This window comes from Lichenostomus cassidix, chromosome 3 (assembly GCF_008360975.1).
Source record: "Lichenostomus cassidix isolate B80296 chromosome 3, HeHo_3.0, whole genome shotgun sequence".
In the NCBI taxonomy this organism is placed as follows: domain Eukaryota; kingdom Metazoa; phylum Chordata; class Aves; order Passeriformes; family Meliphagidae; genus Lichenostomus; species Lichenostomus cassidix.
The window spans coordinates 73477755-73505511 of record NC_139483.1 but is presented as its reverse complement, the minus strand read 5'-3'; the positions used below and the strand labels follow the sequence as shown (position 1 = coordinate 73505511).

Sequence of the window (27757 nt, the reverse complement as noted above, 5' to 3'; positions counted from 1 at the left end):
CCATGGGAACAGCAAAATTCAGCAATGCCTGACTTTCATGGGAAGATTTTGGCCACTTCAGATGGATATCTCAAGCCAGCTGCCTGTGGTTTTCTACTTCCCAGATCAGCATCTTGACACACAATTTTAATTCAGCTGGTGAAGACTGCATACGCGAAGAGTGAACATGTACAAAGCCCACCATGCAACGCAAGGCTCCTGTTCAGGCATCATGAGTCAAGATGATGCTACTGTCAGTACTGCCAGGAGCTAGTCTGTGTTCCTGTTCTCTCTTTTTGTCCCAGATCTTGGTATAAGAGCCATCCATCCATCATTTTTCCCAGTTTATTCTTCATAACCGAAATAAGTTATGTATTTGCATAATGAATTTCTTAGATGGTTGTCAAATATCTCAGAACTTTATAATTCAGACAGGGATGGAAAATTTTAAAGATTTTCCTGTTTCAAACATCAAAAGGAAAACATTTCTGACCCCTTGATTCCTTAAATGTTTATTGATAGAATCACATAATTATTTAGGTTTGAAAAGACCTCTTAGATTACTGATTCTAACATTAACCTCTGAGATTATTGAATCTGACATTAACCTAGAGCTGCCATATCCACCACTAAACAACGACCTAAGTGCCACATCTACAGGCTTTTAAATATCTCCAGGGATGGTGACTCAACCATTTCCCTGGGCAGACTGTTCCAGTGCGTGACAACCCCCTTTTGTGAAGAAATTTTACTTAATATCCAATTGACATCTGCACTGGAGCAACTTGAGACTGTTTCCTATTGTCCTATTGCTTGTCACCTGAACAGTAAGATTTCTCCTGAGCCTCCTTTTTTCCCCTCAGCTGCTCCTCATAAGACTTTTGCTCCAGACACTTCACCAGCTTTGTTGACTGTCTCTGGACATGTTCCAGCATGTCGATGTCTTTCTTGTAGTGCAGGCTTCAAAACTAAATACTGCACTCTCTCAGCAGTCACTTGCAACATGCTGAGGGATGCTATCTATGTCACCAACAAGGATAGACAGTGCCAGTTCCAATACAGACCCCTGAGGAACACTTCTTGTCACTGCTGCCCACTTGGACATTCAGCTGTTAACCACAAACAACTCCTTGAGTTTGACCACGCAGCAATTTCTTATCCATCAAGTGTTCCACCTGTCAGATCCATGTTTCTCCAGTTTAGAGACAAGGATGTCACACAGGACAGTGCCAAATGCTCTGCAGACTTCCAAGGAGATGACATCAATTGCTCTGACGTCCCTCGTTAATGATGCAACCCTGCCACAGAAGGCCACCAAATTTGTCCTTAGTGAAGCCACACTGGCTGTCACAAGTGACCTCCTTATTTTCTATGTGCCTTAGCATATTTTCCAGGAGTATCTGCTCCATTATTGTGCCAGGCACAGAGGTGAGACTGATTGGCCTGCAGTTCCCCAGGTCTTCTTTTTTCCCCCTTTTGAAAATTGGGGTTATATTTTCCCTTTGCCAGTCAGTGGGAACTTCACTGGACTGCCATGGTTTCTCAAATATGATGGATAGCATATTAGCCCCTTCATCTGCTAGTTCCCTAGGACCTGTTGGGTGCTTCTCATCAGTCCCATGGACTTTTGCACCTCCTGGTTCCTCAGATGATCTCAAATCTGATCTTCACCTACAACAGGAGGTTTTTCATTCTCTCAGTCCCTGACTTTGTCTTCTGCAACTCAGGTGGTGTGGCTGGAGCATGTGATGGTGAAGACTAAGGCAAACATATTGTTGAGTACCTCAGCCTTCTCTGTGTCCTAGGTAACCAGTTCTCTTCTTCCTTTACAGAGAGGGCTCAGATCTTCCCTAGTCTTCCTTTTATCGCTGATGTACCCATAGAAGCTTTTCTTGTTGCCCTTGACGGCCCTGGACAGAATTAATTCTATTGCAGTTTTACCATTCCTAACCTGATCCCTGCCTGCTCAGACAATTTCTCTGTATTTCTCCCAAGCTGCATGTCCTTGCTTCCACCCTCTGTGGGCTTTCTTTTAGTGTTTGAGTTTGTCCTTGCTCTTCTCTTTGGGATGCATCAATCCTGAGCTTGGAGAAGGTGACTCTTGAATACTTCCCAGCTTTCTTGGGCTCTTCTTCTTCCAGGGCTTTGTCCCATACACTACCAAGCAGACGTCTGAAGAGGCCAAAATCTGTTCATATTATAAGTGAAATTGAGACCAATATATGCTTATCCTCTTTTATTTTTAAAAGTATAAATCCAGGAGATAAGATGTCCTTTGGAGAGAAAGGCAACATTTTTCTTCCAAGTGGTTCTCTTTAAATGTGTCTTTGTTTGGTGTGTGGGATAGGGTTGAGCTGTAACCATTACACAGAAAGAAATGAGCACAGAAAGTTCATGAAATGAGCAGAGAAAATAAACATCAGCCAGATCAGCTTGATCTATTTCAATTCAGTATCAGAGGTCCACAGAAATGAGGGCCTCAGGAAAGTAAATAGGTGGATTTCTCTGACAGAAAGAATAGTTGCAAACTGCAATAAATACAACAAGAAAAAACCGCGTCACATGGTGAATTTGAATGAATCACACACAACAGTATATAGACACCATGTTCATAGCCAGGAAAGGCATTTTTCTTAATATAGCCCCTTGCTGACTCCTTTAAACACTGTTATTATTTCTGCAACTCAAAGGTACAAAAACTAGCACAAACCTCACAATGGCTATACCATTCTCCTCCCCCATCAAAGTTAAAAGTTATCTAAATTTGGATAATCTTTAGATTTACACTATGTTAGATTACAGCATATTTTGGAAACGAAATCCTTAGGACAAAACTAATGGCTGTGAAGGCTAAAAAAGCCTTAAAATAATAAACCTAGCTCCTGCTGGAACACATAGATTCAGCACTGCAACAGTGAGGACGCAAATCAAATAATCAGTTTGGATTGCCAGCAGATCAGGACTCCCCAGCAGCTGCCTTTTTAGTTTCTTAATGGACATCAACAGATGGAAAAAGATGAAGAGAGCAGTCTTGTTTTCTCTGCCCACTGAATTATTTCCTTCTCATGCCTTTTTGTCTATCTATAGCTTACAGCTCTATTTACCCAAAATTATTAGAGCTTTCTGTGAAACAGGAACTTGGAGGAACAACAGAAGGTCATGTATATTCTTGCTGATACAGCCGCCAGTTGTCTTGTCACATATTCCATTTATTTGCTCCTGACTTGCTCAACCTTCCTCCCCAAGCCGAGCGATATCAAACGGGAACTCGATTTCTTCTTTTCAGTTTGGCCATAGTAAGGTAACAAAATGACAAAAGCCTCCTGCCCAATTTTTTAACCTTTCTCTAGTGATATTTGTCCTATCTTAACCAAAAATCCTCATGGTCTTACCTCCTGACACATGCTCAGCCATACAAGGGAGGTGATGGTGGCATGGGTTTCCAGACATAGGAAATAATTTTGAGTCAAGTGCACAGCCAGAAAGGCATGAGAGGGAGGCAAGGCAAATTATTCATATTGAAGAAGCTTCATGATGGCAAATCAACTAAGCCCCTGGCTTATTTTCCAAAGCAACTTGGCACTGCTAGAGATTAATTTTCTCTGCAGGACTCTTGGCAATGTTGTTATAGCCTGCTGAGACACTCTGGACTGCCAAAATCCACACTAGCAAGGATCTCCAATACACTGTCATTTCTAGGTCAAGCTGGTTCTGAGATAAGATTTTTATAGAATATATCACAAGGCATTTCAAAAAATGAAACATGTACATTTTTTTAGCGGCTCTTCTCTGCAAAGTAGGCACAGTCCAATTATGTTGAAACTTTCCCAGAAAAAAATGTACCTGTGGCTACAGCTCCACTCTACCTGCCAATTTTAGATGGAAAATAATTTTTAAAAGAACAACAAAAAAAGGGCTAATCATTTGTTCATTGGATGGAGATGAAGCAGCCAGAATTAGACTTATATGAGAAGGTAATTCCCATTTTACCTTTAGAGTTACTATACAGCATTTATAATTTCACCTGTTCTCATTTTGCAGGAAGAGAAGGAGCATAAAAACATGTAAAAGACAGGGCTGGAGATAAGCTGAAGGAGGCCATGGGCACATGTCTCTGACTTTCAGGAACACACAGGGTAAATGCAAATAACTACTTTGGTGGCCTTTTGTCACAATCATTGTCTTCTGTGTCTCAGAGAAGCTGGATGAACTGAGGCACATATTTAAGAGATTTTCCCAATTGTTTTCAAACTCTTATAGACAAATCATTTAGACAGGTCATCCTGTCTTCCTCCATGTCTTCTTCCATGAAGAAGAAATGTTAGCTTTTATTTCCAGTCACAAAGGTGTTAGTTCAGTGTTTTCTAAATGGTTTTGGGAAGATACAGTCTTTAAGTTGCCAATGTTCATTTGTTACTGAGATCCTTTGGTTTCTAGTGAAACCAGTTAACTGCCTGGAAAGAGCAATTGGGCAAGCACCATTTGTTTGGGGTAAACCTTGTTAATAATATTTGAATTGGGAAGTATTAGGCTTCTTTACTCAGCATCAACATTTCATTTCAGAAATTGTGTTACATGATCTGTCAGAATATATTCACTGAGTTTTTTGGGGAGAAGCACTCAAATTGGATCTACTGGAGAGTAATGAGATATGCTAGAGAGAAACACAGAAAAAGAAAATACTCCATTGAAAAGAGAACCAGAAGACGTCAGATATGATGTGTTACATGGGCTGGTAGTAGCCAACTGCCCAAACAGCACATGCACAGCCAAGGTCTGTTCTGGCTCTCATTTAGATCCTAGGGGGCTCTAAGGGGAGGTCTCAGCACCCAAAGTGCTTGAGCTGGCTCCAGCAAGCTTCACAGATTCACACACACTCTGTCTCAGCTCCCTGCTACCTGGGGAGAGCCATTTCTTTTCTAGTACTACACCAGTTGCCAAGAAGAAACCCATCGAGAACATTTTCTTTTCTATTCAGGAAGTGTCTGGAAAGGAGTATGAGTTACATCTTGGATAAATTGAAGTAGGGTGCACTGGGACAGAGTGACTAAGGAGACTTAAGTTACAAATAACCAATAGCTCATATCTCAAGGGCTAGGATTGCATTTCCCATTCTGAGCTTGGACACTGTATCCTACTCTCCTGGTGAAACCAGTCAAAAAGTCTGACAGGAAATCTGCTTGTCTGAGTTACAAGATCATAGAATGTTAAGTATTGGAAGGGACATTAAAGGTCACCTTGCTCCACCCCCCATTAGAACAGGTTGCTCAAGGTCTTATCCAACCTGACCCTGAAAACTACAAGATATGAAAAATTCACAACCGCCTCAGGCAACCTATTCCACCCTCAGAGTAAAGAATTTCTTGCCAATATCTAACCTAAATTTCCCTTCTTTCAGTTTGTACTCATTACTTCTTGTCCTATCCGTCCAGTTTCCAGTGAAGAGTCTCTCTCCTATAGGGCTTCTCTGTAGGTCCCTTCAGATACTGGAGGGTTGCCATGAGGGCTCCACACAACCTTCTCTTCTCCAGGCTGAGTGGCCCCAATATTCTCAGCCTGCCTTTGTAGGTAAGGTGCTCCAGTCCTCTTAGCAACTTTGTGGCCTCCTCTGTAGTTGCTCCAACTTTTCCATGCCCTTCTCGTACTGGGGACACCAGAACTGTGCACCATACTCCAGGGGGATCTCATGAGAGCAGAGTGGAGGGGGACAATCATCTCCCTCGAGCTGCTGGCCACACTGCTTTGGATGCAACCTGGGATTCAGCTGACTTTCTGGGCTGCAAATGCATAATGCCAGCTCATGTTGAGAGTTTTTTTTAAAGATCCCTGCTAAACTTTTACTTTAGAGCCAAGTTTTGGTCACTGCAGCCCTTCAACCCTTGCCAGTAAGAGTAGGTAGAGCTGATGCAAGTGATGCTGGAGAGGTGATGCAGACAAGCTGAGGGAGAAGTGTGGGTAGAGCAACCAACGTTGGAGAGACATGGAAAGTCCATGAAACAGTGAGATGGGATTTACTTCTGCCAAGCTTTGCACTCAACTGAAGCAAGTTGGAGATAAATGGCTGCGTCTAAAGCAACTGGAGACCAGAGCAAAAGCCAGGCAACCTGTAGTGCTCCCTTCAAGGAAAGAAGGCTTTCTAAGGTTTATGTCTAACTCCACTGCTAGAATAGCAAAGCACTCAGGCTTCCCAGAAGCAAGAAAAGGAAATTGAAGAATTCAAGCTGTAGTGTAATGAAATGCGCTTTCCACCCACTTAGATTTAAGACTGTGATTCAGTACTGCATTTATGCAGTTTCTGGAATGGAAGAGCATTGTGATGCATCTAGATCAGATTTCTGAGCCAGGGGTAGCAGATGGACCTCAAGAAAAAACCCCCACACAGTCAGATAGCTAAAATAAGGAGATATTTTTCACCACCTCTATTTTGGTGATGGTGTCACCCTCTGTCACTGCCAATTCCAACAAAACTAATAAACTCTTCGAAAATTGCAACACATGCAAGATAAAAATATCAAGAGCAGAGGTTAGTCAATTTAGTAACTTGACCGTTTTTTGCACAATTTGCATCATTTATATAATCTGTCTGACACTTTGACACACAGTGACACACAGAGCCTCAGGACACCAATCATTAAGGTTATTCCATGAACATTACTGTAAAAGATGACATTAAGAGACATCTTTAGGAACTGATGGCAGCCATACTTGATAATTAACTCAATTTTAAGGAAGAATTATCACAGATTGCAAATTTGTATCATTTTATTTTACCATAAATTGGCTATTACAACTCTAAAATAAAATAAACCAATGAGGCATTGAAAAATCTTTTATGCCTAATCTTAATCCTAACAGAGAAAAGTTTCTTCCACTTTAAAGTTGCACAGCCATCCTGCAAATTTCACTAATGTTTCCCTATCAAAGTAGCATTTGCATTTCTTATGCATTCATTTGGAAATTCTGTACTCTCACTTGCTGTTTAAAAAAACCCAACAAACACATGAAAAAAACCCAAACCAAACAACCAAAACCCCCACCAAATTTCAGGACAGCATGACGGCTTCTTATTTGATTTGGACAATCCAGTGTTCACCCACAATATTAAGTTTAATCTAAGAGGGATAAATCACTCCAGCATAATGCCAAACACTGCCTGTGGTTTCGAACGGAGGAATAATTATTGCTTTCCAAGTCTAACCTAGGTGGGGATATTAATAACAAGTAAATTTAGACTAGCATGGAAAGCAGAAAAGTTCAGTCATCATGAGGCATACCAGAATAGCTTATAAATTAGGAAGACATATGCACTGATTTAACTTTTTTTGCTTCTGAGACTTCCAGTTAGAGAAATTGTCGTACTCGAATACGTCATTATCATTTCATTCACTGCTTAAGATAAAAACTGGCCAAAAGCACCCATCTGTTCATCTTTAGCACCCACCCAGACAGAATCTATAGTGCCAATCTCTACTCAGAAGTACACTGAGGTAAACCAGTAATAACTACTTTGACAGTAATGTATTCAGGTTTAATATAGAATGAAATTTGTTTCCTATTTGGCAGCTCTCAGGAAGACTAGAAAATCTCCCTGGAGCCCTACCTAACATTTCTTCTGAAAGAATCTCCCTAGAGACCTACCTAATACTTCTGGAAAAAAAAATGCTCCTTATTTACAGTAGTGTTTAAGTTATTGTTCAGCAGATCAGTGTAAACCTCTGACCACAGTTTAACTGCTGGGCAATCTGCTTTAAGGCATCATATTTTAGAAAAGCATCATATAATGCCACAGTCTATTGAATATGTAGGGAAAAAAAGGCCAAACAACATTCTTTCTCTAATATCAGGTTCTCTAACTAGAAAATAAGATATCTGTGGGATATTATAGGAAGTTTTGAATGTTTTTCTTCAAACACTGAGTTTCACCCGGCATGGAGCAAAGCTACAGAGGGTTAAGGCTACAACAACCTTCAAATCAATCCACCCTGGGTCTCAAATGGCTTCATAAGCATACGAAACCTCACATCAGACTCTGCACTCTCATGCTCAATGGAGACCACAAGTGAAATAAGTTGAGAGGCCTTAGAGTATGGCTAAAGAATCTGTGATCATTCTCATGTTCCAGCAAAAGCCTGTGATAAGTATGTTTCTTAGTAGAAATATATTAGAAGGGGAAAACAGGATGAGTTGACTCTGTTGCTCATATCAAGGTCTGGGATATGAACCCTATGAAAATTCCATCTGAGGATTTTTCTGATAAGAGTAGTTGGAACTTACTATTAATTGCTGAGAACACTAGTGGTTGCTGACAGCCTTCCTGATCTTGGTCTTTGATACCTCTAATCTAAATTATCCATATGGGTTCAAATCTATAATTGTAATTAGAGTTTTGTTTCATTTCAAACTCTCTCAAAGGCAATGGCATTTCTAAAGGTTAAAAAAAAAATTGTTTGTAGTTCATGGGTGCACCTCAAGTTCACTACTGTACTTTCTACTTGGCTACAGAAGCCATATATGAAATGAATATTAAAAAGAAATTGATGTTAAGTTTGGAAGGACCACCTGTTATTTGATAGCTTCAGAAATCTACTTTGAAACCATGAAACACACCCGATTTATTAAAAATTTATTAAACTCTCTTCAGCCCAAGTATTAGAAGCACAGCTACGAGATGAAACTACAACCAAAGGAAATGTATGCCATGACACAGTGTAAAAAGTGAGGTTAAATGGCAATATCTGGAATGCAGAAACTTTCCTCACTGCATTCCTGCAGTGGTGGTATGAATTTATCTGTGTGACCCTTGCTTACCCCACATGCTTGCTAGGAACAACGCTATCTGCTATGACAGTGGAGAGCTTCCTTCTTCCTATTTAAGGCAGCTCTGGGTTAAAGCAACCTGGACTGGGCACCATGGTCCCAGAGTACATCACAGTAACTACTGCAGTTCTCTTGTACTACAGTACATCACAAGCTGTGTTGTAGCTATATTTAGGTCCCACATTGTGAAGACAATTCTCTGTAGGTGGAATTGAAAGGCTGATTTGATGAAGGTATTGAAAATATCATCAGAGAGGGTGGATGAAAGAGAGAAATGCTGCTGGACACAGCTTGGAGCTAAGAGAGAAACCTTTAGACAAGTTTTCTTCCATGCTTTATTTTATATTAACAATTCTTTAAAAATATTTAAAACAGTATTGTATACCTGTACCATAACAGGGATCTAACAATCTAACTAAATGTCACTAACAGTACAAGTATCAGATATAGAATGTGATTGTAATGAATGTGACATTATTAATATTATTATTAATATTATTATTATTATTATTATTATTATTATGTTGGAATATCTGCCATAACAAAATGTTGACTCATACTTTTAGCAACCAAAAGTCAAAATATTAAGGTAATGATGCAAACATACAGTAAGTTAGCTACAGGCAAAATTAATGGATTGAGTTACTGTAAGAAAGTAAAATGTGATGAGTCCTGAATAAAGGGAGACAGTGAGTGCCTGCAGAGTCTGTCATAAGAATCACACTGGAAAGTCTGAGAACTCTCACCTAAAAACTTGAGGGGTCATTTGCAAGCTTTAAGTAATGTCATACAGGAGAAAAGCAAGGTGCTCATTATTTCTGCTGCTGACAGAGAAGCAAGAAAAAACCAAGATATGACAACTCTGGCCAGTCAAAATTTGAATTAAAGCAATCTACTGCCTCTTTATACCTCTGAGTAGAGGGGACTGCTGTACATATTTAAAAGAAGTGGGAATGCCATATCAGGTACCTCATTTGCCTGCTCACACAGGACTTGATTCAGTAAAACTATTAAATAATTACCATGGGATTGCCACGGTGCAATTCTCTGCTTCTCTCTTCTTGAAACAAACACAACCACAGTAATAAATAAGTCACAGATGAAGAGAAGCAAACCCTTAGCTTCTTCTTAACACACTTTAGAGATGCAAAAGTTAACACCCCCAGTTCAAGCTTACCCTCCTCAAGAGTCATTGGAAGCAGGTGGGCATTTCTAAATAATGACTCATCGTCCTTAAAGAAGTTTCTTGGATAGAAGGGATGATTCACCACCTGAAGATACCTAGAGAGCACATGGGAGTAGTTTAGATTAAATGCCTAATTTTTAGTGCTAAAAGTTAGGTAAAATGAATCTGTAATACAGTAACTATCTGATATTTCCCAGAATCCAGATATAATAATAATAATAACTTTTTAAAAAATACAAAAGAAGATGCATGAATTTGCCTCACCCTGCTAGACTTATATTGCCTTTCAAAGCTGACAAATAGTTACAGCTTATTCTTGACAGAATTCAAAGCAAATGCCATTAAAAGACATGTACTGAGCAGGTAAATGTAGTAACAAAGTAACATTTTACTGTTTCTTTTATTTCTCACACTGCTATTATAGAAAGGAGACAAAAAGTGATGCTCAGGAAACCATAATGAGTCCCATTATTACCTTTCAAATACAAACCTGCTAAAGCAATGTGCATTTCACTATAAGACATTAAAAGCAGCACAAAATCATGCTGATCCAAGGCACTGCCACCAAGAACTTTAAGAAACATCCAGCCTGTCTCCTTTAAAACCCACCAGCCTATAGTGACTGAAGAAAAAAAGAAATCCAAGTTCATTTCACTGTTTTGTCAAATGAATGTTCCAAAGTGGTAGAACTGGATATATACCCCCTGCAGGTTTAACAGTGGTGGATGTTTCCCAGCTCCTAATCCCTACCAGAGTGCCTTTTTTTTATAAAATATCTCAGCATACAATATGCAGGCCATTATTCTCAAAATGAAGCATCCTCTGTATTAGTTTCACACGAGGATATTTCATAGCAATGTATGTCTTCAATTATTTCTTCAGCTGGAAGAGGTTTCATTCCACATTCAAGAGTTTTCATGGGACAGGAGTGAATGAACTGCCAGCGAGAGACTGCCACAGTCCTTGTGCTATACTAGCTCTGGTGGCAAGAAAACATCAAAGATGTAAAAAAAGTAATGCATTTGTAATTTTTAATATTCCCTTGAAAGAGAATAATCCAAATTTCTGGCAAAAAATGGTTAAACAAATTCCTCGGATGCAGGGGAATATCAGGGAACAGCAGGAAACTCTGGGTAACAACATGTTCTGACAGGCACACGTAGAAAAAAGTTTCTTTTTCTAGAAGTTTAGGCACATTACTGCCTAAGCCATAATTGCACTTCCTCTGCATTTGCCATGACTGGTTGCATTGCTAGTATTGAATGAAAGAGTCAGAAAAGTAATAAAAGTACAGATTTTACTATGCACATGCATGCACTTGTTTTGAGTCAAGTAAACCATAGTTTTCTATTGCGCTTTAAGCTCAACAGGGTATCTTTTTGTTTGAGGCACAGGTCATATGGAAGCCTATGATTAAATATCCCTGACTGGAATAAAGTTAAATTAAAATACCACTGACTGGATAAGCTCATTAGGAAAAAAACTCAAAATTTGATTTCTTGGGACTTGTTCACTATGAAATTTTTATGAAGTCTGGATACAAAAAACGATAGGTCATCAATGCATTAAAAATACCAGGGTTTGTTGCTCTACAAGAGCCATTATACTTCCATGTCAGAAATATTTATTCAAGTTTCTATTTTCAGCATGCTTGCTTTTAGTGCCTCTGTCCAGGGCAGCCCTCAATCAGAAGATTGGCTCTAGGGGCCCAAAGCACAGGGCCTGTATCATGATATTACATGATAGTGATTGATATGATATGATGATTAAGACTCTCTACATTCCATCCCAAAATAACTTGCATTCTGCAAACCAGGTCATTTGAAAATGGTACCACCTCCCTTGGGCAAGACATACATTTTTCATCACCATGAATGACAGCTTTGTCATTTTCCACCCCAACGGGGAAGAAGGAAGAAGGCCATTACAAAGGACTACAGTCATCTCATTATTTTTATATATTCAAAATGCAGTAAGAAATGTGTAGCAGTAGAGCTTTCCCTTTTCCACTGTGGTTGTATTTACCTTTGAAGACCAATTCCAAATTAAAGGATTCATTTTATGGAGCTTAGTGTGGATAAGTCTGTAAACGTAAATGACACTGATGTCAACATGTGGCACGCATACACACATGATCACAGATCACAGAATAGCCTGAATTGAAAGGGATCCAGAAGGATCAAGTCCAACTCTTAAGTGAATGGCTGATATGGGAACTGAGCCCACAACCTTGGTGTTATTAACACCATGCTCTAAGTACACTCATCCAAAAAATTACTTAGTTCTCAGGAACATCATACCTTTTATACTGGTGTCTGACTAAGTTCAGAAAAGTAGGACCTACTGCAGAAACATAACCTGAAATTTTCCATGCCAAATTATTCTTGAGAATTACTCCACCAGCAGCAGAACTAAGGAATTCTGGTTTCCCAGTTTGCAGATTATGTATATTTGTGCACCTTCTCCCACATTCACTACATATTTCTCTTTGCTCAACTTTTGTTTCCTTATATTTTGGGATATAACAAAATGTACTGAAGCCAGTACAAACAAAAACTGCTCTATGTCAGTCTAACACCAATTTTAAAGTAGTGTTAGTATCAAAATTTTGAAAACCAGTAATTTTCTCCACGTTTTTCTAAAATAAAAGTATCTCAGCAGGTATGCAATTGACTTGTGGCAACACTGAAAAATCTTTACTGCTGTAAGACTGAAAGCTATACTTACTGCAATCAATTAATCAAACTTCCCGCAACTTATTTATTCCAAACCCTTGCTTAAATGATTTACAGCCTACAACATAAAATGAAGATATAATTAAAGAAGAGAACCTATTTCTAATAGCACATTCATTTTTAAAAGCTATCCAGGCACTTGATACACATAATAGAAGCAGAGACAGTGATGATGTTTAAACTGAGCTGCAAAGTTTCTACACAGATCTGGGTGGGAGAGATATGGTGGGCTCAGACTCCCAGGCATTTTGTCCCTGACTATTTTTCTCTCACAGAGAAGTCATGGGGAAACAGATTGCCATTTCTAAAATCTCAATCCCTTTAAAATGGGTAAGGTTCAACATTCAGAATCAGTCATCTGGGAAAAGGTCCATCACACAACATTTTTGTACAAGATATAGAATGCTCTGGAAAAGGTGTGAGCTATTTCAGGTCTGATATGAGAATAGACATGAAGTTGAACATAATCCTTCTCTGCAGCTTCAGGTCAGTCCAAATCTATTTTCAATTTCTTTATCTGTTTGAGTACTGAGACAGTGCTTCATGGTGGCATCATCATTCTCACATGATAAGGCCAGAACAGCCTCCCAAACACGAGCTGCAGAGTATTCCTGGGACAGTACTTGACTGTGCTAAGATACTCATTAAATCCAAAACCGGTTATTGCTACAAGGTGTGATGGTTACAGGGGTTTTCTGTACAAGAAAGACCTGAATTTAAGTTCTTGATTAATGAATACATGTTTTATTAAAGTCCTCCTGTAGGCAGGAATTTAACTAAATGCCTGGACAGTGGCAGGGGTTTGGTGTGATTTAAGCACCTCCATTACAGCCAGCTGAGGACATGGTTGCTCCTCGACATGTCCACAGAACTGATTTCACATAACGTGGAAGTGTAGACACCTGATGACCCTCAATACTTCCAGGGACAAGGAAGCATCTAACTAGAGATTATGTTAACTTCATTTTTTAAAAATATAGTGTCTCTTGTACCTCCCTTGATGTTTTATAAAACTTTGGATAATAATAAATCTTTCTTGCATGATGTCAGAAGATATATGTTAAAAAGAAACTGTGAATGTAATGATCAGAGCAGTTAGAAAAAATTGGATTTCTATGCTAAAAACTATTTTGTATATTCTATTCTTATCTTTGGGAGTTTGACATTCAAGAGATATTTTTAACTCAAATATTTACAATATTTTACTTTTTTCCAGATTGTTCATAATCTACACATACCATGATTAGTGAGTAAAGTTGTATGATATTGATGTTTTTGTTAAAGTTTATTAATTATATTGAACAAATATTGAAATTCACCTCATGCAAATTCTATGCTAGAAAACTACACCACTTAAAGAGTTACACAAAATAATTCATAAAAGACCAAAGGAGCTTACTCAAGCATTTAAATGTTTATTGCAAGTAGTTGAGGACCTTGGGGTTTCCTCCCCTTTATCCTTTGTACCTTGTATTTAGCAAAGCCAGTGGATAAAGGCAAATAAAGAGGACAGAATGAAATCTCTATACTGAAAAAGCTGAATATCCAGGTGTGGATTTTTACTTAAGCAAGGTGCAAATACATATTTCTACTCTGACACAAAGCTGCATAGAAGATGACACCATCTTCTGTGACTCAAGAAATCACTCCTTTATTTCATTTCCCTCTGCTCTCAAAACTGAAATAACCATTCTTCTTTTAAAATCACTGGGATATATTACAGGTGATTGCTTTTCTCAGAATTATGCATGCTGAAATATATCTGGGACTTATTTTTTTTCCCTTGGCTGCGCTCTGGTGTACCTCTACATTTGAGTAGAGGTTGAACCTTGCTTTACATTCACCACAGATGGTCATATGGGTCATGCTGATCCTGCAGGAGCTTTCCCATTGGTCAAAAAACAGTTTTCAAGAATGGAGACTCCAAAACAGGCCCTGGACATGATACTATTCGTGGCCTCAGTGTCTGGGGATAGTATTTCACCATTTTTTGCACTGCTTTTTGCTTTACTCTTTGTTGGGACTGCAGTTTCAGGCCCCCACGAGACAGTCTGCAGAATCTGTTGCTTAGTAATAGTAACCTTCATGGAAATTAGCTTGAACTTCAAAAGAACAAAACATCTTTCATTAGTCACAGGTTTTCAGTTAATGAATTCCTCAGAGAAAGTTGATTAGAAAAGCAAACTTTCCAGAATCAAGAGCCGCCAATGTTGACCTAGGATGAATTACCCTCTTGAAAAGGCTATTTCTTTGTGCCCTTTAAATTATGTTTGAGATTGTTTCTTTCAATAGTCAGGCTTACCTTGGCAATGGCACTAATAAAATCAAGTTTTATGTAAGTGGAATCAGGATTTCATACAGAATAAAGCCAGAAAAAGTTATTGCAGTCATGTAGTCTGGCCTCCTGTGTAATAGAAATCACATGAATTAATTATTGTGCTAAAAAAAGCACATTTAAAATGCTTTTAGAAATTTTTCCCTTTTTTAAAGACCTGTTTTAGTTTAAAAAAACCCTCCTGTTGTGTGATAAATATGAGGCATTAAGGACCAGAAGGGCATCAGAATTGCTGCACACTCCTGTTGAGAGGGTCAGAGGTAGCGACCTACATCTCACTGCCCTGTGACTGAAGTAAGTCAGCCACCTCTGCAGGCTGTCACAGGTTATCCAGGTGACAGAAAAGCAGCTGCTCAGTAGAAATGCTTGGCAGGACTGGCACCTACCTGCTGAAGCCCTGGCTTCCACCCCCCACAGCACCTACCTGAAATCCTGCATTTCCAGCTCATGTGGAGGAAGGCAGGATCTAAGGATAAAGAACTTATCTCCTTAAAACCAGGGACACGTGGGAAAGGACTAATCTCTCAGCAGGATGGTTTAGCACATGCTGCTGAAGAGGCAGTGTGAGGTCTGAGTGCCTCTCCCACCACTTACCTGGGAGGCACAGCACAGTGCAAGAGGTAACAAAAGCTTTGTGGAGACAGAATGAGGGGAGCAGGGATGAATGAGATGCTGGTGCCTGGAGAACAGGACACATAGAGCTTCAGCTCTAACCAACATTTACAGGATTGCTCCTACATTTCACATCAGGTAATCCCTGAACAAAAACTGAAATCAAATGGGAAGTAAGGGCTGTCTTCAAGGATTCTGACTTGCCCAAAGTAGTAGGCTGCAAAGTCAGGTCCCCCTCAAAAGAGTCCCTTGGCTTCCTTCTTACTTAAATTTAGTATCACAAATCTTGCATTATTCCCTCTATCTAGTCTAACAAAATACATATGAGAGCAGCTCAGACTACGCAGTGATGTCTTCTGGATTCCTAATTTGACATAACAGAAATGGAATAATTACCAAACTTTAAAAATTCATGCTAGAAAGCAGGTTAATTTCAGAAATGACTTTATGAAGTCTTGTCTACATTGGAAATGAGAAATCAAAGATTAAGTTATTAAAGGTACAATGGTAATGCATTCTAGTTTAACAATCCTTATTCTCAGTGCAAGTGTTCTCACAAAGAAGCAAAGTGCTCTAATTCTTTCAGACAAATTGGACCAAATTGAACCCAATTTAATTTTTCAGGAGAAAATCCACACCATGGTTAAAAGTGCAGGAATTTTGCATCTCATCTACCAAGAAGTATCAGAGGAAGTGAATCGAGTTCTATGATGCCCAGTCTTTTTTCCAGTGTAGTTATCACAAGAATGCAAAAATTTTTTTAGGACTTTTTTGTGCTGTTTCTCTCTCTCCTTTTGGAAGGCAACCTTCCAGACGAGCTCCTAAGCATCCATTCATCTCCACTGACTGCAAAGGAGCCTCAAGAGATCAGTGGAGCTGTCTATGCTGTAGAAGCTAAAGCATCAGAGATGTATCTCATCATATACATCTGCTTTAGCATATGCCCAGAAGTGCTGCAGCACTGATGACAGTAAGCCATGCCCATGTAAACTAGAATTTACAAAATAGGCTTTACATTATCTATGCCACCGAGAAGATCCACCCATAGGCATTTTCAGAGCTCAACTGGCAGCTTAGGCTGCAAAAAAAAGCCCATAAATGAAACAGAAAGTCTTGGAAGATCACTCCCTTAACCCAATAATTCAGTAGTGAAAATATTAGGAAGGAGATGTGGTTTCAGTTGTTCTCGAGATCCCAGAGATTAAACACTCTCTCCTCGCCTCTTGATCGGTGGATTATTACCTAACCTGAGTTAGGAAATGAGTTAGCACCTCCCTTCCCTCTGTAAAAGCTATTTCACTTTTAACAGACTAATTAAATATTCAGCAGAAGGAAGACGTACATGGGCTGGGGTTGTTACTGCACGGATGATAAGAGCCTGGCTTCCACTGCTGCTTTCCTAACAGCCAAACTGTGAAACCCTGCAACACCTGCCTGGACCACATCCTCCCACTTTCTTCCCAAAGTCACCCTTTCTCTCTGGCCCAAGGAGTGCTAAGTGTGAAAGGGTTCACGGAGGGGCCAATGGTACTGCTCATCTCCTCTAGATCAGACCACAAGACATAGGCTGATAAATGACAGCTTCAAATCTCCTTCAGTGAGGAAGGGAAGGAAATCCAAGTCTAGGGAACCAAATTCACAATTATCATTCTCACCATTAAAGTGTCAATAAAGAAGCACTAGATGATGGAAGAGATGTCATTTAATCTCTCTTCCTGTGAAAGGAATTGCTTTACAGAAAAAGGCAGCACTGACACTGGAAAGAACAGTGGGACTCAAACTATAGCACTGAGATTTTCATGTAGGCTTCAGTGGCTCATCCTCGGTGTTCAGGCAATACCCCTTGGCCACCAAAAGCTCCCCTCTGTCTTTGACACAGAGCCTAAGCCCAGTAAATCAAGGAAGATACTGTTAAATTTATCACAGCTGTGAGTACACCCCCTCTGGAGATCAGATTAACGGACTCTTGGAGGAATCGTCATTTATTTCACCAGACCTTCTCTTTAAACAGACAGGGCAGTGTTAGTGGAATTTCTACTCATGATGGTGAAGAGGCTTAATTTTGTTTCAGGTCAACCACAGAGGTTTGGACTGCAGTAACCTATTTAAGGCAGAGCACCAATTAAATGAGGAGTATGTCTCATTATTGCTATGTTCTGTGCATGCACATTGGCAAAGCTGGTTATGTAGACAGGATAATAATATCAACTAGGAACAAGTTCTACTTTGGTATTTATGAACACTATGTTACTTATCAGCAGCACTCTTAATGACTGGGTATCGAGCTGCATTCACTGTCACACAAAAAGGTAGAACAACACAACCCAACAGTCTGTACATAAATATCCATACATCGATTTTAAAAACAAACATTGTCTCTCTTAAGGGCATTTAAGAAGTCCCATTACAACTCACATTTACCTCCACCACACAGTGCAGTCACTGACATGGCTGTTTTACCCCTTACACCTGAGCAGAGTACTGGTTGTCTCCATGAATGCCATTTTGTTTTGAGAGCAAGCTGCAGGAACTTTTGTTATGCTGGAAGTTCACTGGCAGATCCTGTGTCCAGAACACTCACAGACACAAGTCAGCTGAGGGATTCTTATGAATTGGCTGTAGATGGATGAAGATCCGTCATTGAAAGATAAGGTAGAATAAAACTTGTAACACTACTGGGGATAAAACAAGGATCCTGCACTAGCACTAGAGCCAAACATATGTGCTCCAGTAACAGCTCCTCTATGATGGCACTAAGGTTAAAACCAGATGAGGTAAAACTCAGCCTCTCATTGATGGTCCAACCTGAACTCAAGACAGGAAAGACTGGCATGGGGTGAGAGATTTGCTGCCTCCACAGCTTGTCCAGGCACCTCCACCTCTCCTGCCACCACTGTGCCTGCTGCAAGACAGCAGTGCAGAAGGAGCTGCCTTGGGGAGGTGGGGGGGACCAGGAGAGGATGAGGGGGAAAAAGTGGCTGTTGCAGAGGTATGGAGTCTCACAATGAGGCACTTCAGCAGCTGAGCATGGCCATTTTCAAGCAACCAGAAACACCAATCCCCTCTCAGGCACTCTTCAGGGACGTGTCTTTATCATTCAGAGAAATTACTCCTGCAGAATTTCTGCTAAGTCATTAGCAAGCTGAAAAAACAGCCAAGATGCTGCACTTCTTTCACTCCACTAATATGGAGAATAATCCATCACATACAAACATGCAGCACTTGAGTCATAAAGGTCACTGTCTTGTGTTGATATGAATCATGATGCCCTGCAGTACCACTGCCTGCTTAATTTATTGCACAGTAAGATTATCTTAATTACTAAGTGCAAACTAGAGGTAGTACTCCAGTTCAGGTAGTGTTTTAGTAAAGTTACTTTCTTATGAGGCTACCTCTGCTTGCGGGATACTATTTCAATTGTTTTAGATATCTTGATATGTCTCTATCTCAGTGTCTCAGAAAAGAGCATTCTGCAAAAGCTCTTTTCTTATAAAATAAACATTTTGGCTTAAACAGAACCATCTAAATCAGACAACCTTGGTTATTTAATAAACAGATAAAATAAGTGTTTGAAACTATGGAGGTGGGCATTAAATACAAGAAACCAGTGCACATACAAACAAGAGAGTCAATTCTAAAGACTTTTGCTACATTTCTGGAGAATGTTTATTTTCTCTTCTTCCTTTTGTTTCTCAGGTATTTTCAAGGGTGTAATATGTACAGAAAAGACAATGCCACTCTACTTAACAGCTAGTTTTAAAACAATAATTCAAGGTTTCTCCACATCAGAAAATTACCAGTCCTCAAAAAAAACCCCAAAAAACCACAAGCAAACAAAAAACACACACAAAAAAACCAAACAACAAAAAAACCCAAAAAACAAACAACCCCCAAAACAAAAAAAAAAGCCCAAACAACAAAAAACAACAACAAAAAACCCCCACAAACAAACAAACAAACAAAAAAAAAACCAACCAAAAAAAAACCCACCAAAAAATTCAAATTGCTTCATACTGGCAAAGTGGTGGCTCCTGGAAAACTGAACTTAAGATATTCCTCACCATTCCAACGACAACAAACTTGTGCTCTGAATTTTTAGTTTTCACACAAAAATAAATAAAAATCTTTTTCAAGGAGAACATTGTTAAATGATTTAAGAATTAAAAATCTTAAATGGTTTCGGAAAGATCACTGAAGTCTTACAGTCATTTATGCATATGCCCAAAATAAAATATAAAAGCATTAAGCATACAAGTGAAAAAAGTGACAGAAAGCAGTAAGAGACAAAACAATTTTCTTCTCTATATACAGAAATATTTTTACATAAGTAACAAGAAATTTCAAAAATACACAATTTTGAGTACAAAAGAATCATTTCAGTAATAGATTCATACAATTGAGAACTGTGTAAGCAGCATGCTTTGACAGAATGAATTAAACTGCAACATATTTCAAAATACATTCATTTAAAACCTCCATACTAAAGATATCGGAAAATGTAACATGAGGGAATACAGATTAGTAATGACTATCATCTCTGGAGAGGAAGAAAATTATAATTTCCCAGTAAAGTCAAGAAGGATCAATCTGAGTTTTTAAAATCCTTGGTCTTGGTCAGGACCATTAAATTGTCTCAGGAGACCCAATTCTGCCAATATGTATGTGTTTTAATGTTACAAATCTCAGCGAGGTTGTGCAGGATTCTTGGCAGGATCACAGACAGCAAGACTGAGCAGTTTAGAGGTTTTCAACTTGGTCCTAAGACTTCAGCTGTAATTATCAAGGCACTGCTCTCAAGACAGTACATAGACACAATAGCTCAAATGGTTCTGTAAACACATAATTACCCTGGGGATACTTCTACACCACCTTGTTTCTTTTTTCAACACCCTTTTGTTCACTATATGCTCTGATCACCTCAAAAAACCTGCGAAGTGTGAATACTGTATCACTGTGTAAATCACCTCTGCATGTGGGTCACACAATTTGGGGTTTTTTTCCTTCAAAGATCAGCAAATGCAGCTTTGACCAGAAACCTTGTTACAGTCAGTGTAAACAACCAGTTATCAAGACAAATTAACTGTCTTTGATGTTTGCAATTTATACTTCACAGCCAGTACTTATCAGAGATCATGAAATCTCCACAAAATGTTTTTCCCTCCTCCTTCAGCAAAGTAATTTCACTAACTTACTTGTATTACTCATCTTTCCTTCATTCAAATCTCTTGGCATTGTAGAGCTGGAAGACAGCAAAAATACCTGTTCCTGCCGTTTAGACAATGTACACTCGCAGTCTGTTACATTAACTCTAAGCACAATTTTGCTGCTTTCAGAAATAAACAGGTATGACAGCTTGGAAACAGAAAATCCATACTAACCAGGTCATAAACTTGTGCTATCAATGTAAATGTAATTGAAAAACAAAACCCTTACTGCAAAGACACACTAAAACACTCTTTTATAGTGAAACTCCTTTAGGTCAGAAAAATCTATACCATCATCAGTAAAACTGACAAGGAAGGGAAAGCACGGACATCAATAACATCACCACTGCCGGGTGCCTTTACATGTAAGACACAATCTCAGCTGGCAGTTTTTTAAAAAAAATGAAATTACTAAATTCAAAATTGTTCCTTTTATACTCCTAAAATTTAAATAATAACTTTCACCAATAGCTGCCAATGAGAAGAACAGAGATAAATTAGTTCTTCATTGATGACCTTAATAAAAATCTGAGGCATGAATTCTTTGTGGCCCTAAGGAAGCAAGCAGTCCCTGGACACCCATACAGAACAAGGCATTTCCTTCATACACATGTACTGTGTGGAAAGACAGAAGTAGATAAAATTGCTATTATTTTTGCTACTCTGGTACAAAAACAATTAAGAGGTCCCCATGCTTTGGGGCACTGAAAGACAGATGGAAGCAAGAGAAACCCAAACCCTAGCTCTGGTTGCTGTACATCAATCCCTCTGTTCTCAGCCACGGACCCAAAAAGCTGATTCTGCAGGCATTCTTCCCAGCCTCAGATCAACCAGGGATTTGGCTTCAAAGCACAAACCTAAGTCTTAATTTTACTTGTCTCACAATAAATATTTATTTAGCTGACTGAATTTTTAAAAAAGTATCTGAGTTTGGTTTGCTATAATCAAGGAAAATCTTTGCCTTTTTGCTTTCCAGGCAGATACCAACACAGCCTGACATTAATCAGAAAGGTAGTTTGGCATTTTAGGGAGAGAAGCTGATGCCTAATAGATGAGAACAGATAGTAAACCCTTGAGGCAGCAGCCACCACAGAGACTAAGGGGCAATGAAAAAATCAATGTGAAGTTGTATCCAAGGGAAAAAGCGAATTTAACTTACATCCCCAGCAAACTCTGCTGGCTGTTATAAAGGGTAATGGCTGATAGTAGATTTAGAAAAGATATAGAAAGAAATTCTTCCATGTGAGGGTGGTGAGGAACTGGAACTGGTTGCCCAAAGAAGCTGTGGATGTTTCATCCCTGGAAGAGTTCAAGGCCAAGTTGAATGGGGCTCTGAGCAATGCAGTCCAGTGGAAGGTGTCCCTGCCCATGGCCAGGGGCCTGGAGCAGGATGGTATTTATGGTTCCTTCCAAACCAAGCCATTTTATGATTCTGTGACTTTTTATGGTTTGATCTAATACTTAGGTTGTAAAACAAGTGAGTCCAGGATTTTTTTCCCTGTAATTACTGTGTGGACTATATCTTAAACTCAACCATGGTTCGTGGTTCATATAGTTCAACTCTTAGCTGGTTTACCCTACTATTTCTAATCCTATCCCAAGAAATGCCTGACAGCATGATTTCAGCAGTGTAGAGCACACCTAACCTTGTAAGAGTGCCAAACAGAAACAGCATTGTACCAACAGAGCATAAATTGCAGGCCCAAAAATCACTATTTCAGATAGATTTTTAGGCATATCATCAGGTTTGGATAACTTGTAACAGCCTCAAGTAACAACTACAGTCACCCTTTACCCTGTAACAATTTTAACAAGAACACTATTCTTCTAAACTACGTGTTAGCCTAAATCTCAGGTCATGGTATTTTTGTTGCTTTCTCTTTCATTCCTCTGTTTTCTCCTTTTAACTTTCCTGATAACTAAACAGTTCATTTTGATCAATTGTTAGAAAAAAAGAAAATCTATGACTGTACATGTAGCTATACCAACATAAATTGCCCTCCTAGAGCTTACACGGGTCTTTCATTGAAATTCACCAATATAACAAATAATAACAGCAATAATAATACACCTTCAGTACAGAACAAAATATTTGAATGAACAAACTATATGGTAAATTCTGTAAAGTGCACAAAAATATTAATGGAAATATTAAAAAAAAGTTTTTTAATGTTACCATGAAAACTTCTGAAATATTGTTATATTAGATAGAAATAATCTAATGAGACTTTTTGGCTCTAATATATTGGCAGACAGCAGCAATATTTTTCAAAAGAATTACACCAACTAAATACGCCATATCTTAGCAGCATTAAAAAAGTCCCTACAATTAGATAAAATTGCAGGCCTAGTAAGCATAAACCTGACAAAACGCTCCAAATGTAGTTTTCATTAAAAGAATGGATTTCCATGGAATCCTAGAGGTAACATTTGTTACTTTCTTTACATTGTATTCTGGTAGTAAACCCAGCTATAGCCAATCACTTTCCCTCCCTCTATCTTCCCAAAATTGCACAGAGTACTGAAAATTTAATCAAGTTATATATATGGCCACACTGAAAAAGCCATATGAAACAAAACAAAATTCAACCCAAAGCCTATAAACAAGTAACCCTAGCAAACAACAATCATTGTCAAACAACTGCAGTTTCAAACTACCGACCGGTGCTCCCCACACACGTAGATGGCACTGGGTCGGATGCGCCGCCTGGTGTGGCCAGGGAGCTGTGGCAAGAACTTGAAGAATTTGGGCATCAAGTCTAAGCATGCATCATGAAACTTCTTAATCCTCCAGTAGTAAATCAGTGGGTTCAGTGCAGACTTGAGGTAGCAGAGCCAAAGGAGCCAAGTGCTTATCTCAAAAAAGTTGTGCTTGTAGTAGAAGTGGCTGTTGAACGTGGCAATAAGGCTGTAAGTGGTGAATGGTGCCCAACAGACTATGAAGACAAGGAACAAAATCAAGATGGTTGTGAAGGCACGAGTTTTAAAGCTCATATCAATATTCATCTGAAAAGGTCTCTGTAAGCTCATGAGACCAAGTTTGCTGGCCTGGCTGAGACAAATGCTATCAGGGTGGCTATGGATACGAACTGCGTTGTGGCGGACGGTGTTGAGTATGCCCATAAAAGAATACAGCATTACCAGAAATGGAATAAAGAAAGAAATTAGCAAGATAACTATCACATAGGCTCGGTAACCTGGGCTTGTAGAATAGCCAAAAACACACTGAGGTGCTCTCGAGGGTATCTGCAGATTAGGATTCCCTACTGATAATGGAAAAGCAACAACAAAGGATGCTGCCCAGGAAATCACAATCAGAATCTTTGCACGGTAGGGGTTCAGTTTATCTTGCCTCTGAACTATGATAAGAAATCGGTCAATACTAATAATAAGAAGAATGGCTACCCCCTCTATGACAAAAAGCCAGAAGAACATGGCAGAAACTCTGCAAAATATATCCCCAAAAATCCACTGAGTGGTAATGATTGTTATCAGAGCAAATGGCATGTTCAGCACTGCCAGCAGCAGGTCTGCAAAAGCCAAGCTTGCTAAGAGGATATTAATTGCAGATCGCATAGCTGCCTTCTGGTAGACCATCAGGCAGACAACAAAGTTTCCAAGGAAAGAAACCAATAGGATAAATATCATAGCAGCAGAAAGAATGATCTGGAGTGGCAAACTCAAGCTCCTGAAAACTTCTTGCGATGGCAGGACAGCTGTAGTGTTTATCAGGAAAGTACTTCTCTCAGTGGTGAGCACAGCACCTGAACTATACCTCAATGGCTGTGTTGTGCCACTGTGAAGCAAGAACTGGGGAGTGGTAAAATTCATATAGGCATTTTCATAAACAATGAAAGTAGCATTTGAGGTCCCAGAGTGGGCCAGTGTCAACATTGCTGAGAAAACCATTGTTTCAGGAAAAATGAAAGCAGAACCAAAGGTCTTCAAGGCATTTCATGTTGTTCAGGCAGTATTTTCAACTGATCATTAACAATCAAAATTCAAGGTCTGAAAGCATCAAAGTTCTTAAGTTCATGTCAGTACTTCCATCTGAAAAAGAAGAAAGAAATGTAAATAAACAAAGTAAAACTCTCTGAAACCAGTGGGAACCTAATGATTACTAAGCTTTCCTTAACATTAATAGTATCCTTAATATATGTTTACACTTCAGGTTGACACAATTTATTTAATCACCAGACACAGGAGTCTCCTAATATTTGGCCTTTTTCTCATAGATCCTGCTCCCATAGTCCTGCCAATATGGTACAATACCTCAACTCATGCCTTTTTTGCACCATAACCAAGACTGGAAAACTTTTGTGTTTGAAAACAAACGTCACTGATTAAGAGTGAATAAATCAAATAAATATTTTTATTTAAATCTTGTAATTTTTGAACTAATTTCATTATTTTGTTTTGAAATTGCCTATGAAAAGTTTAACAACATTGCTAAATAGCTTAAACAGTATCAGTATATTGCTTATCTGCCTGTTTGGTAAGCACTGAAAAGCCTGCTTTTCCAAGATATTGTACGTAATACAGAATTCTTGGCTCCATGTAAGTCATCCACATCAGATGTCTCAGAAAAAACATGCAAAACATCCTAACCTGTCATTATGAAATAACTTGTCCACAGGATAAAACCACTTCTCAATTTGTTTCATTTAGGGGCTGACTCATATTAAGGTGCAGGAAATCATCACTACAACTCTTCCCCTAGCAGTAAGTTTTCCTACTTTCACTGGTTCAGGCATGTCTTTGTTAATTCATCTTGGTATCACATATAATTTAACCATGTGCACCCTCTTTTTCCTTGTAAGTCTAATCCTTGCACATCCTGCTGAAGTCCCTCCTTCATCATTACAGAGTCAGAGAATGGTTTGGGCTGGAAGGGAATGTAAAGATCTTCTAGTTCCAACCCCTCTGCTATAGCAAGGACATCTTCCACTAGATCAGGTTGCTCAGAGCTGCATCCAACCTGGCCTTGAGCACTTCCAGGGATAGGGCATCTGCAACATCCCATGGCAACCTGTACCAGTGCCTCACCAGTCTTACAGTAAAGAATTTCTTCCTAGTATCTAATGTAAATCTCTCATCCTTCATCTTAAGACCATTGCCCTGTCCTTGGAAGAAGTCTCTCTCCAGTCTTTCTGCAGGCCCCCTTTAGGTACCAACACAATGCAACATTTCCTTTTATAGTTTACAAGCACCGTCTTGTTGCGCAATTTTTACATATACTTGTATGTACAGATTCTTAACAAACAAAATGCAAAGGAGTTGAGAGCTGTCTCCCCTTTTTAGTGCTAGCTCCTCCCCTCTATCTTGGACTTAATATTAAACTAAACACACTCAGAACACACTGGCATCTGATCAAGCTGGAAACCCGAAGCATTTTATACCCTTTTCAAAAAAAGATCACTACAAGCAGAAAATTAAAGTAGGTTTCACCTCATTCATTCTGGATGACTGCAATAATCCCCTCTGGCTGTTTTCATGTTTACCATCAGAAGAGGGATAAAGGCATCTTCAGAGGGCAGTCTATCTCCTCCAACTCTGCACATGATGACAAGCTTGTGCTATTAACAGGAGCAGCTTATGCTCGGTAGCACAAACCCTGCCCACAGTATTTATGCAGGTTCTGTTTAGTATCAATGTCAGGCAAAAGTAAAGGGAAGAAGGAATGTTTTTTATGAATTTATACAAGGACCACATGCTTTGTGTAGGATCAAAAGTTTACCCTTGGCTGGATAATACTTCACCAACAAAGAAATGAACCGTAAGACAGCAAAGTCTGATCTATGCCCCCAGTTTAGACTTCCAGCAATCTGAAAGAAAGCCTGCTGTCAAGAATTCATAGAGTAATATCAGCACTATGACCTGCTCCTTTCATTCCATAGCAAAGCTATTCCCTCACTATCTGCAAACCCTATCACTAGATGATTTCCAGGACCAGACTACCATCAGCATTTTTATTTAAGACAAATGATTAACCTCTCTGTGTCCTTTAATTTTCAATGGTATCATGAAACAACATTATTATAAACATCCTAATTTAATTGACTCTTGCGGTGGGCTGACCCTGGCTGGACACAAGGTGCCCACTAGAGCTGCTCTTTCACTCTCGTCCTCAACTGCCCAGGGGAGGAGAAATATTACAAAAGGCTCATGTGTTGAAGTAAGGACAGGGAGAGGTCACCCACCTCTTAACGTCACAGGTAAAACCTCAACTTGGGGAAATTAGATTAAATTATTACCAATTCAATCAGAGTAGGTTAATGAGAAAATAAAGCTAAATCTTAAAAACACCTTCACCCTACCCCTCACTTCTTCCTGAGTTTAACGTTCTGCCTATTTTTCTCTATCTCCTCCCCACCAGCAATGCAGAGGCACAGGGAACAGGGGTTGCAGTCAGTTCATCACATGTTTTCTCTGCTGCTCCCTCCTCATCAGGGGGAAGACTCCTCAAACTCTTCCCCTCATCCAGTGTGGTCTCCTCCCCTAGGAGACAGTCCTCCATGGACTCCTCCAATATAAGTCCTTCCCACAGGCTGCAGTTTTTCTTGAACACTCAAGTGTGGGTCCCAACAGAGTCATAAAAATTTCACTTTCTAGAGGTCTTACTGCTTGAATAGGACTTGAAATTTCCTATTTTATCCTATTATATTTCAAAGATTGTAAAACTCAGCAGAAGTATATAAAGCTATATAGATTGATGTTTCGCAAAAATGACCAATTTCATTAACTTTATTCTAGATTTTTCTTTCTCTCCATTTTTTCTCTTTAATTTTATTTTTACACCAACTCCTTTAGAGGAAACCTCAATGTTAATTACAGGTTAAAGCACATATAGTAGGCAAAGCTCTTTTTTTGAGGTATATAAACTTTTCCT

At 39.1% G+C, this 27757-nt stretch overlaps 1 protein-coding gene across 2 annotated transcripts in view; it reads right to left on the bottom strand.

Annotated features, from left to right (window-relative positions):
* Positions 1–19347: 19347 nt before the first annotated feature.
* Positions 19348–27757, bottom strand: part of GPR63 (G protein-coupled receptor 63) — a 28146-nt gene continuing 19736 nt past the window's right edge. For both annotated transcript variants that reach the window (XM_085056308.1, XM_085056309.1), the window contains one exon: positions 19348–24918. In XM_085056308.1, coding sequence (XP_084912434.1) covers positions 23518–24777 — 1260 coding nt within the window. In that variant the 5' untranslated portion in view covers positions 24778–24918 and the 3' untranslated portion in view covers positions 19348–23517. The remainder of the gene's footprint in view (positions 24919–27757) is intronic.